General features: G+C 45.8%; 1 protein-coding gene across 4 annotated transcripts in view; it reads right to left on the minus strand.

Moving 5' to 3' along the window:
- The window catches only part of ubtfl (upstream binding transcription factor, like), a 149,706-nt gene extending 140,264 nt beyond the window's left edge, over nt 1–9,442 (minus strand). For 3 of the 4 annotated variants that reach the window (XM_084311755.1, XM_084311754.1, XM_084311753.1), the window contains exons 1-4: nt 9,302–9,442; nt 2,998–3,100; nt 1,440–1,615; nt 258–341 (exon numbers count right to left, since the gene is read on the minus strand). In XM_084311755.1, the coding sequence (XP_084167881.1) occupies nt 258–341; nt 1,440–1,615; nt 2,998–3,058 (321 nt within the window). In that variant the 5' untranslated portion in view covers nt 3,059–3,100; nt 9,302–9,442. Of the gene's footprint in view, nt 1–257; nt 342–1,439; nt 1,616–2,997; nt 3,101–5,990; nt 6,036–9,301 lie in introns of those variants that run through there. The other variant, XM_084311756.1, reaches the window with a different exon arrangement.
- Between the last annotated feature and the right edge of the window lie 6,464 nt (nt 9,443–15,906).

A 15,906-nucleotide genomic window follows, 5' to 3' on the forward strand; every position in this document is an offset into this window, starting at 1 on the left:
TGTAGTGTGGCAGTGAAAGGGTTAACCTGCTGTCGCATGGCAGTGAAAGGGTTAACATTCTGTGTATTGTCGCAGTGAAAGGGTTAACCGTTCGGGAGTGCGGCAGTGAAAGGGTTAAAGAACCACCTTGCTGCCCTGGTTTCTAGCTCTGGGGGAGAATTGTCCACAACAAACACTAACGTAACTACGATTATATGAATAACATCAGTGAATTGCAATTCAGGGTAGATTTCCCCTTTACAGATGATGAGTCTTACCTTCAACTTTTTCCCTTTGTACGGATTCTTCACAAACTCAATGGCATCGACTATAAGCTCCGTCATGGTTCTGTACTTCCGCACCTGGAGACCAAAAAGCAAACAAGTTTTACACCTGCCATAATAATTAGAAGACCAAATACCCGCTAAGACAACTACAACAAACTTATCAAAGGATATTAAGAGTTGTGTGGAATGGGAAAAGTGGTCTCTTTTGCCCTATAGTCTTGCCAACCTTCAGAACAACTAGAAAAGATGGCAGAAATACCATGAATTTATAAAGTAAACAACATTGCTTGCATGATTATCCTGTATAGGGAGGTGTAGTCATGGTTACGTCATTGTTGTTTCCGGCCGGTCCACCTCGCTTGAAATTGCAATGTATTTCCAATGGACACATTTCTAAATAGTCTAGTTTAAAACAAATAAAGCATGAACATTGGCATGGTGTACCTTTCTGTGTGTATTCATCCACAATCTATAGCTCTACATGAAACAATTCGCAATTAATCGTAAAATAATTACATATAATTTTATTTCAACCAAAAATGCTTAAACAATAATGTTAGTGATAGAAGGGAACTCATTTTGTGCAAAAATGGAAAGCTTGCCAATGTTCATGCGGCAGAATTATTACAATAGCCGATAATACATTTTCCCAATGATAAATCCCTATACGAGTGGACCACGCGGGAAACTAAAGTGATTAATCGGGGAAAAAATCACGATCTCGATTCATAGACCTATGCGATCTCATTTCTAAATTATGAATTATTATTTTTCTATTTATCTAAAAAAAGGAAATTACATATATTTTTTTAATTTACTTATGACAAAAAATAAGAACCGTGTAAGAGAATCGTGATCTCAATACTTAGAGAGAAAAATCGTGATTCACATTTTAGCAAGAATCGTGCAGCCCTGTCAGACTGCACCTCCCTATATCATGTAACTTTGCTCCCAGCTTGGGGAGGAGCCAGCAGCACAGTGGGAGGAGCCAGCAGCACCGTGGGAGGAGCCAGTAGCACCGTGGGAGGAGCCAGCAGCACCGTGGGAGGAGCCAGCAGCACCGTGGGAGGAGCCAGCAGCACCGTGGGAGGAGCCAGCAGCACCGTGGGAGGAGCCAGCAGCACCATGAGAGGAGCCAGCAGCACAGTGGGAGGAGCCGGCAGCAGGACTCACCTCAGTGGACACACGCTGCCACTTCACTTTGCACATGTCGCTGGTGAAGCCTCCGAAGCAGACCTTCTCCCAGTCAAAATGGGACTCAGTCGTCTTGTACTTCATGCCGTCCGTATCGGGCAACGCGGTCCGGATTCTCTCCAGAAGAGTGAGGCAGTCCTCCTTACTCCAGTCATCTGCGCACAAACACATTCAATTTACACAGAGAAATGTACAAATATATTTCACATTTTTTGACAGGCCGTAAAAAGCCCCAATTCACAACTTTCTTTTAGCATAATCAGTATGTGGGTATATTAACATTAAGTCTTGAAGATTTTGCTAGGCAGATGGAAAATAAGCTTTCTGGAACTTTCTTAGACTGTTGTCACTCGTCAGAATATAGGTATGTTTTACTCCATTACCGACATAAACAAATATATTTTACAGCCACAACATACATCAAATACAATTAGCCACTCATATTTCACCCATTGTTTAGAGTTAGTCTTTCCGTCAAAAGCTCACTCAATCAACTAGAGAATGAAAACGTGTCTCCATTCCATTTAAGTTTTAGTTTTTTTTCTTTGGATGTATAGCTACCCTTTTATTAATGTTTGGATTTCAGATTTGGCCTTTAACCCTTTCACTACCACACTACATAAGGTTAACCCTTTCACTACCACACTACAGACGGTCTGTAGTGTGGTAGTGAAAGGGTTAACCTTCTGTAGTGTGGTAGTGAAAGGGCTAACCCTTTGTCGTGTGGCAGTGGAAGGGTTAACCTTCTGTAGTGTGGTAGTGAAATCCGGGTTAAGTAAGATTGGTCATGGGTCATCATAACACCTTTCCGACCACAACAACAGATAACAGATAAGAGTCATCAAATAATAACTCAGGTGGGATGTTCGTTTCACACTTCAAGGTCAACTGGTTTAAACCGTCTGAACCTGGGGTCAGGGGCCTAGCGATACCTGGCTCCCTCTTTATCCCTACCTGGCTCGCTCTTTATCCCCTACCTGGCTCCCTCTTTATCCCCTACCTGGCTCGCTCTTTATCCCCTACCTGGCTCCCTCTTTATCCCCTACCTGGCTCCCTCTTTATCCCCTACCTGGCTCCCTCTTTATCCCTACTTGGCTCCCTCTTTATCCCCTACCTGGCTCCCTCTTTATCCCTACATGGCTCCCTCTTTATCCCTACTTGGCTCCCTCTTTATCCCCTACCTGGCTCCCTCTTTATCCCCTACCTGGCTCCCTCTTTATCCCTACATGCTCCCTCTTTATCCCCTACCTGGCTCCCTCTTTATCCCTACTTGGCTCCCTCTTTATCCCCTACCTGGCTCCCTCTTTATCCCCTACCTGGCTCCCTCTTTATCCCTACATGCTCCCTCTTTATCCCCTACCTGGCTCCCTCTTTATCTCCTACCTGGCTCCCTCTTTATCCCTACATGCTCCCTCTTTATCCCCTACCTGGCTCCCTCTTTATCCCTACATGCTCCCTCTTTATCCCCTACCTGGCTCCCTCTTTATCCCTACATGCTCCCTCTTTATCCCCTACCTGGCTCCCTCTTTATCCCTACCTGGCTCCCTCTTTATCCGTCCCGTCTGCGAGGCAGAGGAGACACTGCTGGAGCCATTCATGATGCAGCGTCTGTGGAAAACGTCCAACAACCTGCTGTCCTTCTGAAACCACAGCAAGACCGCACAGTTAAAGGCCCACCTCGCTGGAAAAACAACACACATTTATTTTTGCACATCTCACACATATCCCAAGGCTCAGTCTAAGCTGTTTTGCACACGTTAAATTAGTTTGACAATTATTGGGAGCTAATGAATTTGAATATGTCCTCCTGTGATGTCATCAGAGGATCCTTGTTTTGTGTTAATTATGATGTAGGCTAGATGGAAAAGATTAAGAGATACAGATCAGCGTTTCCGTTAGCCGGTAATTACCGGTATTTGGCCGGCAAAATCTGTTGAAGTCCGACATATTTAATCTCTCCGGTCATAGTGTCCGGTGAAAATAGTTCCCTCTGGGCACAGTTTGATTATTTGAATTGTATTTGGATGGGCTGGAGTTGGGTGGCCTATGCGATGAACGAAACAATCATTGCGTTTGTTGTCGTTGCTTCGCTCAGCGAGAGCTTGCTGCTGGATTTGCGGAAGGCATGCAGCTGCAGACCCACAGAACCCACCAGCTTTGCTGGCACAGTGCGGTCCCCAGACCTGGAAAGCTGCTCTGCGGGTCTGCAGCTGGATGCTTCTTGCAAACTAACTGCGGCCGGCTCGCGCTGATAACAGCTTTCATTGTTGGACCGGCTGCTTGGTGGAGCAACGATGAAACGAATGTAATGAATCGTTCGTCGCATGGGCTATTTAATTTTGGCCTGTTTTGGTACGGTTCGGGTGGTCAAGTTGTGCTTGGAGGGAGTTGTTTTCACCGGACATTATGACCAGCACCAAGTCGTTGGGAGGTGGATATATACATCACGCAAACCCACAATAATGTTGCCGTCTCTCTGCAAAATGTCTCAGTTATTCGCTTGATATAATTAATACAAATGTCCAATATAACGGAATTTGTTAGCTCATAAAAATGTGATTATAACAGACTGCTGTTTAGTGTCGGACCGACTGCCCACATACGCGGTCTATTTTATTTCAAGTCAGCAGCAGCACGGAGTATCGAGGGACTTATTTTATTTGGAATATATTAATGACTGTATACGCAAAAGTAGCCTATAGTTTTAAGTAATAATATTATAAATCTACATGCCTTGAGGATGACATTCTTTATTCAATTGTTTTAAAGCTCAATAAACTATGACCGGAATTAATCTCATTTGTCCGGTAGATTGAAATCTTGCAGGTCACGGAGACCGGCAACAATTTTTTCTAACGGAAACCCTGATACAGATTACAATAAGGATTGCCATTTTTTCATCTACATCATTTCATTGAGCTGTAATTAACACAAGGATTCAGTGTCATCAGATGACATCCCGGGTGGAGATATTCATTAGTCTCCTTTTGATCATTAACAGGCCCCTGCCTGCCGTTTGCAGATGCAAAAACTACTTACATTATGACCGCTTACATCAATAATTGTTTAAGTTACAACAAGGTTTTGCCATGCTGTGTGTGTTAGTCTACACCGGTTCTCAAGGCCCAGCTGTTAGTCTATACCGGTTCCCAAGGCCCAGCTATCAGTATACACCGGTTCCCAAGGCCCAACTATCAGTATACACCGGTTCCCAAGGCTGGGGCCCCCGCTGTTAGGGGGCTTTCACACTCAGCCTTTTGTATCGAATCACCGTCCCGGAGCACGGGGGGGGGGAGTGTTCTCACTCACCCCTTTTGGGGTGCGAAACGGCGCTGAATCGTTTCACCCCCCGCTGAACGGGATCAGCTGGCAGAGGTGGTCTCAGGGTCGGCCCCGGGAGAACGGGGGGTGTGGCTTTGCGAGCTTGTACCTTTTCACGGGCGTGGCGCCTGGTGCTGACATAACGTCATACATTTTGTTTGCCATTGCTATGTCTATACATTGTTCGAATGCATTTATTTCTATTAGACCAGTGGTGCCCAACCAGTCGGCCGTGGTCGACCAGTAGATCTCTCAAAACGCTCAAAAGCGGACTCTACAACACCATCCATTCGTGATAAAATGGGGTGGGTTATATTGACAAGGCTTGACAACAGAGGTTCAAATATAACTTCATATTTATTGGCAATTTGTTCATTTTATATCAACCTCCAGAGTCTGCAGTCGTGTTAAGACATTCCCGTTTACATTTTCGGTCGACCAGTAGATCAATGACATTCAATATAATCGATGCGAGCAATGTTACTAGTAAAAAGTTATAAAGCTAACTAGCGGTAGCCGTTAGCTTAGCGTTATTGTTAACGCTGCAAAACGATCAAAAGCGGACTCTACAACAGAGTTCCATTCGTGAGAAAAGGGGGGTGGGTTATATTGACAAGGCTTGACAACAGAGGTTCAAATATAACTTCATATTTATTAGTTATTTGTTTCTTTATATCAACATCCATTCTCCAGTCTCCGTGTTAACACTTCCTGTGTTTACATTTCGAGCGTGACATCATCGACTACGGCAAGCTTACAAGCTCAAAACGCAAACCGTAAACAAAACCCAGAGCTCACCCAGACTGAAGTGTGTACACAAACTAGAGGGGGGAGAGGGGGGGGGGGAGTTCGGATCAGATCTCGGAACGGGCAGAACGGAACGAAATAGAAACGAATAGAGTGAGTGAGAAAGGGCCCTTAGTCTACACCGGTTCCCAAGGCCCCTGGGGGCCCCGCTGTCAGTCTATGAGTACACACCGGTTCCCAAGGCTGGGGGCCCCGCTGTTATAGTGTACACCGGTTCCCAAGGCTGGGGGCCCAGGAGGAGTACGTGAAAAGGTCCCAGGGTGTCCCCAGAAAAAGTTTATGAGAACATACAAAGAATAACTACTCAGATCATAGGTTTCACTCTTGATAGGGAAATTAACCAACACACATCTCTCTTTCTAACACACACACACAGGGAGCGAAATTAACTTTTTGACTCACCGGCCAGTGGCGGGTAGATGGGAAGAGTCTACCCGCCAAGCATATTTCTTACCTGCCAAAAAAAATTTGATTAAAAAAATATATATATATATTTTATATAAAAAAAATTTTTTTAAATAAAATATATATTATATAATCATACTTGTAGTTGTATTATCTGCGAGACATCGCCACCACGCAATAAGTCAAAATGCTTGCTATCTGCAAACAGCTCCACTGTCTGTGTGTATACTTGAGTAGCCTCCAGCTCCAGCAAGGATTCTCCGGCCCTGCAGCTAGACCCTATATTCAGCTAGACCCTACATTCAGCATGCAAGGATTCTCCGGCGATGCAGCTGGACCTATTTATAACGTTACCGTTATTTTGTCAAATCACATTCAACATGCCCTCAGCTAGAATACGCATTCAATCAATGTTATAAGACATTGATATCAGGAGCTATCTGTAGCTACTGCTAGCCCGGTAGATAACGTTAAGACAATTTAGTTTACTGGGACATATGGATCAACGTGAGCTAGCTAAGCTAGCTAACGAGGGACCGGAGGTATTATGCACTCGAGTAGACTATTGCTGGAGCATTTGTTGATATCAGCAGCTATCAGTAGCTAGCCAGCTAGATACCGTTAGACAATGCCTCGTCATGTATTAAACTAAAAGTGAATAGTTGACTGGGTCATTGTTTAAACAGTAACGTTAGACTCTTGGAGGTCCGATATAGACTAGAGCAGATGGAAGTAAACAAGCCAAATAGCTTCCGATTGGTCATTTGCTTTTTTTCTCGTGAAACCAGTCACGTCACTCTACTGTGATTGGACCTAGTGCGATGTGGGACTTGTAGTTTTTTAACGATCTCGCGGCGGAGAAAAAAAAGACGAGCGGCTATAATCTGTACTCGCACAAGAGTATCGTTATGAAGTTATGAACTACACGTCTACACGCCACACGGCGGGCAGCCCTCTAAGTGTCATGCGCCAAAGGTAAAAACAGCCCGCCCCTGGCGGGCGGCGGGCTTTAGTTTCGGTCCCTGCACACACACACACGCACAATCCAGGGTGTAAAGGTACACGTATCCGTACCAAACCGTTTCAGTGTGTACCGTGCCGTACCGAAGAGCGGTGTACCGAACGAATACAACAGCATGTTAACCACTAACGACCGCCCACAGGGGCTGTTTTTTTGACAATCTAATATAATAATTATTATTTTTTAAAAGTCGAATATTTGTCGACAGCCCTACAAGTACAATTAGTTACCGCACACTACATCACCCCTGAGTGGAACATGGAAAACCAAACTTTCCCCCCACTGTACCGAAAACCCGTACCGAACCTTGACTTCAAAACCGAGGTACGTACAGTACTGTGGTTCTTGTGTACTGTTACACCCCTACAATCCATACACATTCACTCCCAGACATATCTATCTCACACACTACCCCCTCTTCCTCTCTCTCTCTACACATCAACTTGTACACACATAATATGCACACAGCCGTCTCATACAGTGTCATTATCCGGTCATCTCTGTACATCATATCTATAATCCATATTATGTACGTCAATGCTGCACTTGTTTTGTCTACTCTCGACATTCTTTAGAGGTCTAGGGCCATTGCTGTAACATATAGGTCTCTCCTTGTTGTCATTCTGTCAGTAAACTCTATCCTTAATCAAAGACTCTGTTGTCCGTCCTCCGTGAATAACATCTGGTCCGTTTGTAAATAGGCCTAAATGTTATTATATTATCGGCCTTAACATGGGGGTGTCCCTTTAATAATAATCACCAAAGATGTAGGCCTAAAAACTGCCTTGATTGATTGATTGATTGATTGAAATCAATGAGGAATATTGGCAAAGCAAACTAAACAAACTAACAAATGTTGGGGGAAAACACACTTCTCTTCAAACGAATTAGAAAAATACATCGCACATACTCTGTAATAAGATAACTACTAGCCTAGCTGCATCATGTGTCTATCTGGATAAGTCAGGCGTGAGGACTGGCGAGGCGGATCTCTGGAACCGCTTATAACATTCCGTACCGACTGGAGCCGCCCGCCTGCCAGAACCAGCCCGCCCAGGGCCGCCTCCCCGCCGGCCTCCCCTCCCCGGTGTACCATCTCCCCGCCCGCCACGCCGGCCTCCCCTCCCCGGTGTACCGTGTCACCACCACGGCCCGCTCACAAGGTCAAACAGAGGGGTTTAGGTTAGGTTTAGGTTTACTTTATTTGATCAAGGGGGACAGCGTACATTAATAAAACATTTTACAAATGTAAATGCACCCAATTTTAGCCAAAAGGCTAATTTCCATTGGCAGTCCCCCTGCCAGAAGGTACAGGCTAAAATCCTGTGTGAAAAAGGGGTAGCAATAAAAACAGAATAAAAGCAAGATAAATAACATTAGAATAAAAACACAACAAAAGCACATAGACATACGATATAGGGATACAGGTCACAATGCAGTCATGGACACAAGGACAGTCAGAGCACATCATGACATAAGACCCATAACAATAAATAAAGTGCTTTTTACATTGGAACATGTTTGCAGCTCACTACTCCTGTGGTGGCTAACATTGATTCGGTTGGATAGGCCTAGTATTATGATACTTGTGTGTTGTTATTATTATATGGGGTAACTTTTAGGATATATATCAGTCCATCCGCAGGCTGAGTGAGTCGTTGCACGTTATTAGTGTCATGACGAGGCCCTTATTATTATTATTATTATTATTATAATTATTATTATTATTATTATTATTATTTAATATTATTATTATTATTATGTCCGACCCTGTTCCACTAGGTCTCCCGTGGCATCGAGCCTTCTTGTAACATCTACCCAGCAATGGCGCCCGTGCTGCGGCTGCAGACACCCCGGAGCTTCCGCTGCTGGCACGCAAAGCGACCTGCTTTTCCAAAAACACGACTTCCCTCAGACAATGTAAATGCAAGTTTAATGCAAGTAATAATAATAATAATTAAGCCATCGTAACTCACGTGAGTCTGACACGTGCAGCTGAGCTGCACTATAATCGCATTATTATTATTTCGCAAAACAGTTTTTATGTTTTTACAACTCGGACTTGTGTTCTGGGATGTAAAACAACAACAACGCTAAAAGAACCAGAGTCGCTATAGTTAGAAACATTAATATAGATCTGCATGAATGTGGAGCCGACCTGCAGCGCATCACGACCCGCTGCTGCCCCAGAAGCTGCACTGCGATGCCGCCATGAGTGTCGACGAACACGGGGACACACGGTGAGAAAACCACGTAGATCGGCGTCAAATCACAGCGTATTACTCACCTTTCGTATCTGATAGGAACCAGGATTGCTATAGTAAACCAAAGTAGTCGTTTTTTATTATCGCAGGGCTTTTTTAAGTGTATTTTTTCGTCCTGTCCTAAACCCCGGGGAGTCAGGTCGAAACGGATCCGACAAAAGGAGCGTCTGGCTCGGTGTGAAACTCCGCCCCGCGCCGCAGGGGGAGGACCTGGGAGGCGGGGGTGAAACGAGAGACACACAGCGACTCAAATAATATACTATATAAACTCGCATACAACTAGATTACACTAAAATAAAATGTGATATGATTATATTAAGTGAATTTGATTTAAACATCTCAAGAATAATATGGATTGGTGACAACTATGTGTGTTTAGCAGAACGTCCTCTTGTTATGACTTGATAGGGATCCAGATGCTGAGCCGGCGAGGAGACGTGGAGAGCAGTGGGCCCCGGGATCCTGTGATGCAGGGCCGGCGAGGAGACACGGAGAGCAGTGGGCCCCGGGATCCTGTGATGCAGGGCCGGCGTGAGGAGACGTGGAGACGAGTGGGCCCCGGGATCCTGTGATGCAGGGCCGGCGAGGAGACGTGGAGAGGAGTGGGTCCCGGGATCCTGTGATGCAGGGCTGGCGTGAGGAGACGTGGAGAGGAGTGGGCCCCGGGATCCTGTGATGCAGGGCCGGCTAGGAGACACGGAGAGCAGTGGGCCCCGGGATCCTGTGATGCAGGGCCGGCGTGAGGAGGAGCCCAGGAGCCGCCTGCCGTTGATGGAGTTCCCGCAGAATCACACTGCTTGACAAGGGGACCTGGAGGAGGGCCATCACCATTGATCTATGCTTTCACCCATGCACACAATGGTTTCTCAGCATATGCAAAATAGTCCTTTCAATCAATAAATAAAGTTATAATAGATTGTAGGCTGCATGCCATTCTGTGAATCAATCTACAAAAGTAAATCAACTAGCTGAGATATGTTCATTTTCCTGTCTGTTTTCTTGGTGGGTGAGACCTACATGAATCTTCATCAACAGATTTCTTCCAGTTGATGAGACACGGCATGACATATTTGAAATGTTTTGACATTATATATATTTGCAGGAAAATACAGTACAGTAAAGGAAAACATCATTGAAATAATATAATTCAGACCAAATAAATAATTATTTCATACCATAAGTTACTGTTGAAGGCAGAGGTTCTGTGTAGGATTGTTAGTAACTGTCTAACTGCATATAACTTTCCACTAGAGGGCGCTCTAGGCGGAGACACTCAGGAACACCGCCAGGTGGCGAGTATAAATAGTGGTGTCTCCTCCCACTTCTTTCTCTTTCCCCCAGTCTCTCAGTGAGAGAAGACCTGTAGTGTTACTGCTCTGCCATGTGAATAATAAACCACGCCAGTTAAGGCTCAAGATAGAAACCATGCCTCTTGACCACATTATTGTCGCCCTATAGCTGAATTCTGTTAACGGGTTATGGGCCCAGATAACGCCGGGCGAAATAATAAGGGTACTGTAGCAAGCTTAGCTAAAGTAGGCTAGGTTAGCGCCGGGAGCACCGCGTGGCTAGACGCTAGGCCAACAAGAGCTAAAGCTAAGCCTACCACCAACGAAGAGGACTGAAAACAAGGGAAGGGGCAAATGGCCATCATTCAATGGAAAAGCAGAGGACTATGAGCTCTTGGAAGAGCGCATGCTATGCTGCATGCACGGTGCGGGGCTGACCCTGGCAGCCCCCACGGGAGAACTGACGGCGGAAGAGCAAGCCCTGGACGACCAGCGTAACGAAGACGCGTACTGTGAGTTAGCGCCGCTGCTCGACGACACCAGCCTGGGGCTGATATTCCGCGACACTAAAGACAGAGGCAGAGAAAGCCTGGAGGTGCTGAGAGAGCATTACATCGGGCGAGGAAGACCCAGAGTCGTGGCACTCTACATAGCACTAACGGCCCTGAGGAAGGGGCCCACCGAGACTGTGACCGAATACGTCAACAGAGCGGAGCAGATCACGACGCCATTGAGGAGTGCCGGAGAAGCACCAAGCGATGGGCTAATGATGGCGATGATGATGAGAGGACTACCGGAGCTGTACAAAACAGACATGACGCTGGGACAGTTCAAGGATAAGTTAAGGAACTTCGAGGCCTCAGAAGATACCCACCCAGCTGCCGCGGAGGCGGGAGAGAGGGTGCTAAAGCGACACCAAGGGAGAGGACCAGGACCACGACGGAACTGGCGTGTTGGCGATGCGGAGAGAAAGGCCATCGGAGAAGCGACTGCACAAAGACTGTCTGGTGTAGCTTCTGCAAATCCACGGGGCACACAGACAGAGCGTGCATGAAGAAACACGACCAGAGCGTGCGATACGCGCATGGGCAAGATGACGGCCATGGACGAGACGGCGGCCAAGGACGAGACAGAGGCCACGGACAAAATGGCTGCTATGGACAAAATGGCGGCTACGGACAAGATGGCGGCTACGGACAAGAAGACGGCTGTGGACAGGATGACGACAGCGGACACGATGGCAGCGACAGTCGACGTGAGACGGATCGAGACGACGCCCGGAGAATAACGGGACAAGAAGACTGCGTTTTCGGGGCGCGGACAGCGTGCACCGCCAGACTGGCCCAGCTGCAGCGAGTCCAGAGAAGGGGACTGATCGTGGACACAGGTGCGTCGTCCCATGTCATCAACGACAGGAGTCGGTTCAAGAACTTTGACGACACTTTCCACCCGGAGAGGCACAGCATGGAGCTGGCAGACGGGAGACGCACCTACGGATTAGCGCAAAAGAGAGAGGAGACGCACAGGTATGCCTCACGGACAGTAAGGGGCGCCGGCGTACGGTGACGTTAAAGGATAACTCCACTATTTTGGGAAATTAGCTTATTTAACATCTTCCCTGGAGTTAGACAAGAAGATGCATACCTTTTTTGTCTCTGTGCGTGCATTTTAGCTTTGGGAATAGATGCTCCGTTAGCATAGCTTAGCTTCATCACTGGAAGTGAGGCAGGACAGTAGCCTTACAGTGCCTTACAGTGTATTGCAAGGTCTGACATTGACCAAACTTGATATGCATGACCTTGGTGGGCTCTAGGTCAACTCCTGAAAAGGGGGTCAATGTCAGACCTTGCAATCAAAAGTTAGGCGCGCACTGAAATTATGGCAAGGGTTATTAGCCCCCTAACTTTTGATTGCAAAGTCTGACATTGACCCCCTTTTCAGGAGTTGACCTAGAGCCCACCAAGGTCATGCATATCAAGTTTGGTCAATGTCAGACCTTGCAATACACTGTAAGGCACTGTAAGGCTACTGTCCTGCCTCACTTCCAGTGATGAAGCTAAGCTATGCTAACGGAGCATCTATTCCCAAAGCTAAAATGCACGCACAGAGACAAAAAAGGTATGCATCTTCTTGTCTAACTCCAGGGAAGATGTTAAATAAGCTAATTTCCCAAAATAGTGGAGTTATCCTTTAAAGAACGCTCTCTACGTACCATCGTTCCCACAAGGACTATTCTCTGTAATAGCTGCTACTGCAAGCGGTGCCAAGGTATTCTTCGATAAAGGTAAACATTTTCTTGTAGAACCTGACGGTACACGGTTTGACATAAAGATGTACCAGAGAGTATATTATCTGCAAACAGAGTGTAATGACAACGACAAGTGTAATGATAATAATGATATGTGTAGCGTGACGGCCAGTCACGATATTCAGTCATGGCACGAGCTTATGGGTCATTGTAATTACGAGGATTTACTGAAACTGCAAGTAGTGTCAGAAGGCATGCACATTGAAGGAGAAAAGCGTAGACCTGACAAAAATGGTGCAGAGTGCAAAACGGGGAAGTTTACTCAACCGAGATACAGAAATCCCACAGACAGAGTAAGGGTACCACTTGCATTAGTTGACACGGACCTAGCCGGCCCAGTAAGCAACGAGTCCATAGGAGGCTTTGGATATGTACTGTCTTTTACAGATGTGTGCACAGGGGCAGTGTTTGTTTACTTTCTCAAAGCAAAGAGTGACACGCCCCAGGCCACGGAGAGATTCCTGGCAGACATAGCCCCTTATGGTAACGTAGGATGCTTGAGGTCCAACAACGAAACCAAGTTCACAAACAGAGAGTTCCAATCACTGTTGAGAAGGTATAAGATAAGACACGAGACGTCACGTCCATATCCCCCACACCAGAACGGGGTGGCAGAGAGGGAATGGCATAACCTTTTCGAAATGGCTAGGAGTAAGCTAGCAGATAGTAACTTACCTAAGAGCCTATGGCATTATGCGGTGCAAGAAGCCGCGTACACCAGAAACAGGTGCTTTAATAAGCACTCGGGCACCACCCTGTATACAGCACTGACAGGAAAGAAGTGTAATCTAGCCAGAATGCACCGATTTGGATCAGTGTGTTATGCGTACCTGCAGGACAGGGGAAAGCCCAAGTCCAGAGGGGTAAAATGATTTTTCGTAGGACACGACAAGGGAAGCCCCGCTTTCCTAGTTTATCATCCCGGTAACGGAAGAGTGCAGAAACACATGCTAGTCGAGTTTATCACGAAGGCAACAGGTGAGAGCGAGACACAGACAGAGGAGCCAAAGCTGGACTCCAGAGTAAGGTGTGTAGAAACAGAGACACATCAACCCAGTGTACTTAGTACGGTCGGGCAGGCAGACAGTCAGCAACCCCCAGAGGGCGATGACGAGGAGCACCCGAGGGTGACGTCAAGTGCCCCAAGCAGTGGGAGGTACCCCTCAAGGGAACACAAACCCCCAAAGTATCTGACAGACTATGCCCGGAAAGGGAGTGACGAGGAGGACAGTACACCTACCCCCGTTGATTACTACTACAGGGTAGTCAGTGGGGTAACCCCGACCTTTAAAGGGGTCACATTGTCCCCCGAAGAGGGCCGACAGACAGTGGGAGGGAAATGGGTGTATTCAACCAAGTTACCAGAGGGCAGACAGACAGTGGGAGGGAAATGGGTGTATTCAATCCAGGAGGGTATTGAAGGCCACGACAAATACAAGTGTGGTTCGTAGCAAATTGCTTAAAGGCTGAAGGAGGGTACTCCATGTTTAAATAATGAAGGAGGGTGGCTACACTGCTTAAAGGCAGGAGGAGGATACTCTAGATTTAAATACGGGAGGAGTAGAATCCAGGTTTAAATACCTGATTAGCGTCCATGTCTAAATACTGAAATGGATCCTATGTTTAATCTCAGGTTTAAGTACAGAGGTGGGTGATTGTTTAATTCCATGTTTAAGTACAGAGGTGGATGACTTACCATGTTCTCAATGATGTAACTATGTGGGAAAGACCCTGAAACGTTTAGACATGTAAGAATGTAGATCAAGGGAAACACCATGTGATCAAAGACTAGACTATCAGCAAGATGCTCAGAAACTGAAAAATGTACAGGGATGCTGTGGGTAGCCTCATTTATTTAACAATGTGTACCCGCCCTGACCAATGGTTTGTAGAGAGTGGATTGTCACAGCATTTGGCTGACCCCATAGAGGAGCATTTGGATTACAGCCAAACATGTTTTTTTTGTTATCTTAAAGGTACAGGATATTGTGTGAGTTTGAATACAGACAGCTCACTGGTTTCATGGGAAAACAAAGAAGCAGCCCACAATGGTACTATCAACTAGTGAAGCCGAATATACGGCTCTAGCTCTGACCATACATGAGTGTGTTTATCCAGAACAACTGTTAGAAGTGATGGAGATAAAATTATGAGTATATTGTTTAATATGTAATAGCCTAATTGGAATGTACTCTCTATACCAGATAAGGTGGTTTTTGAAGATGAGGGGCATTTAGTCAACATCAGTTAAAAATGATGGACACTGTTGATTATGAGGGCAACCAGGGAACCATTGTGATTGCTAGGAACCCAGTGTGTCAACATAGATGTAAACATGCCAATATAGAAAATATCATCTCATCAGATCTGTCATCAGAGAAGAAAGGATGACACCGGTTTACTGTCCAACGGACGACAGAGTAGCAGACACTATGAGGAAACCTGTTCCAAATTAAAATTGAAGGGATTTGCAAGGGTCATGTTTAATGTGAAAGTATTGACTGTCATACCCTGTTGATGTTTTTGGATTATATTATTTCCTTTGTAAAATGTTTTTCCAAGAAGTTATCCAGTATGCTAAACCCTAAATGGGAGTGTTGAAGGCAGAGGTTCTGTGTAGGATTTGTAGTAGTTTTCCATAAACAAACTGTTTAAATAAACTGTACGCTGGAGCAGAATGACAACTTGGCAGAGGTGGTAAATTGCATTTTCATCATACATTCCTGACTCATTGAGATCGCTGCCTTCCCCCTCGCTGAGGAGGAAGGGGGTGATATAAACGTGAGTTTGCACATAGGCGGGACAACATATTACTAGTTTACTTCCTCAGGCCAAACTCTGATACAATAGTGGTGTGTTGACCATAAAACAAAGAACACACTAGACTTCTGGCTCAAACCCCCCAAGCTGCACCTTAGAGATAGTGAGATCAATAGACTTCTTGAAGCCGAGACTCAGATACAATAGTGGTGTGTTGACCATAAACAAATGACACACTAGACTTTTGTCTCAAACTCCTGTGGGATATTTG

Source organism: Notolepis coatsorum, assembly GCF_963971535.1.
Source record: "Notolepis coatsorum genome assembly, chromosome: 4".
In the NCBI taxonomy this organism is placed as follows: Eukaryota; Metazoa; Chordata; class Actinopteri; order Aulopiformes; family Paralepididae; genus Notolepis; species Notolepis coatsorum.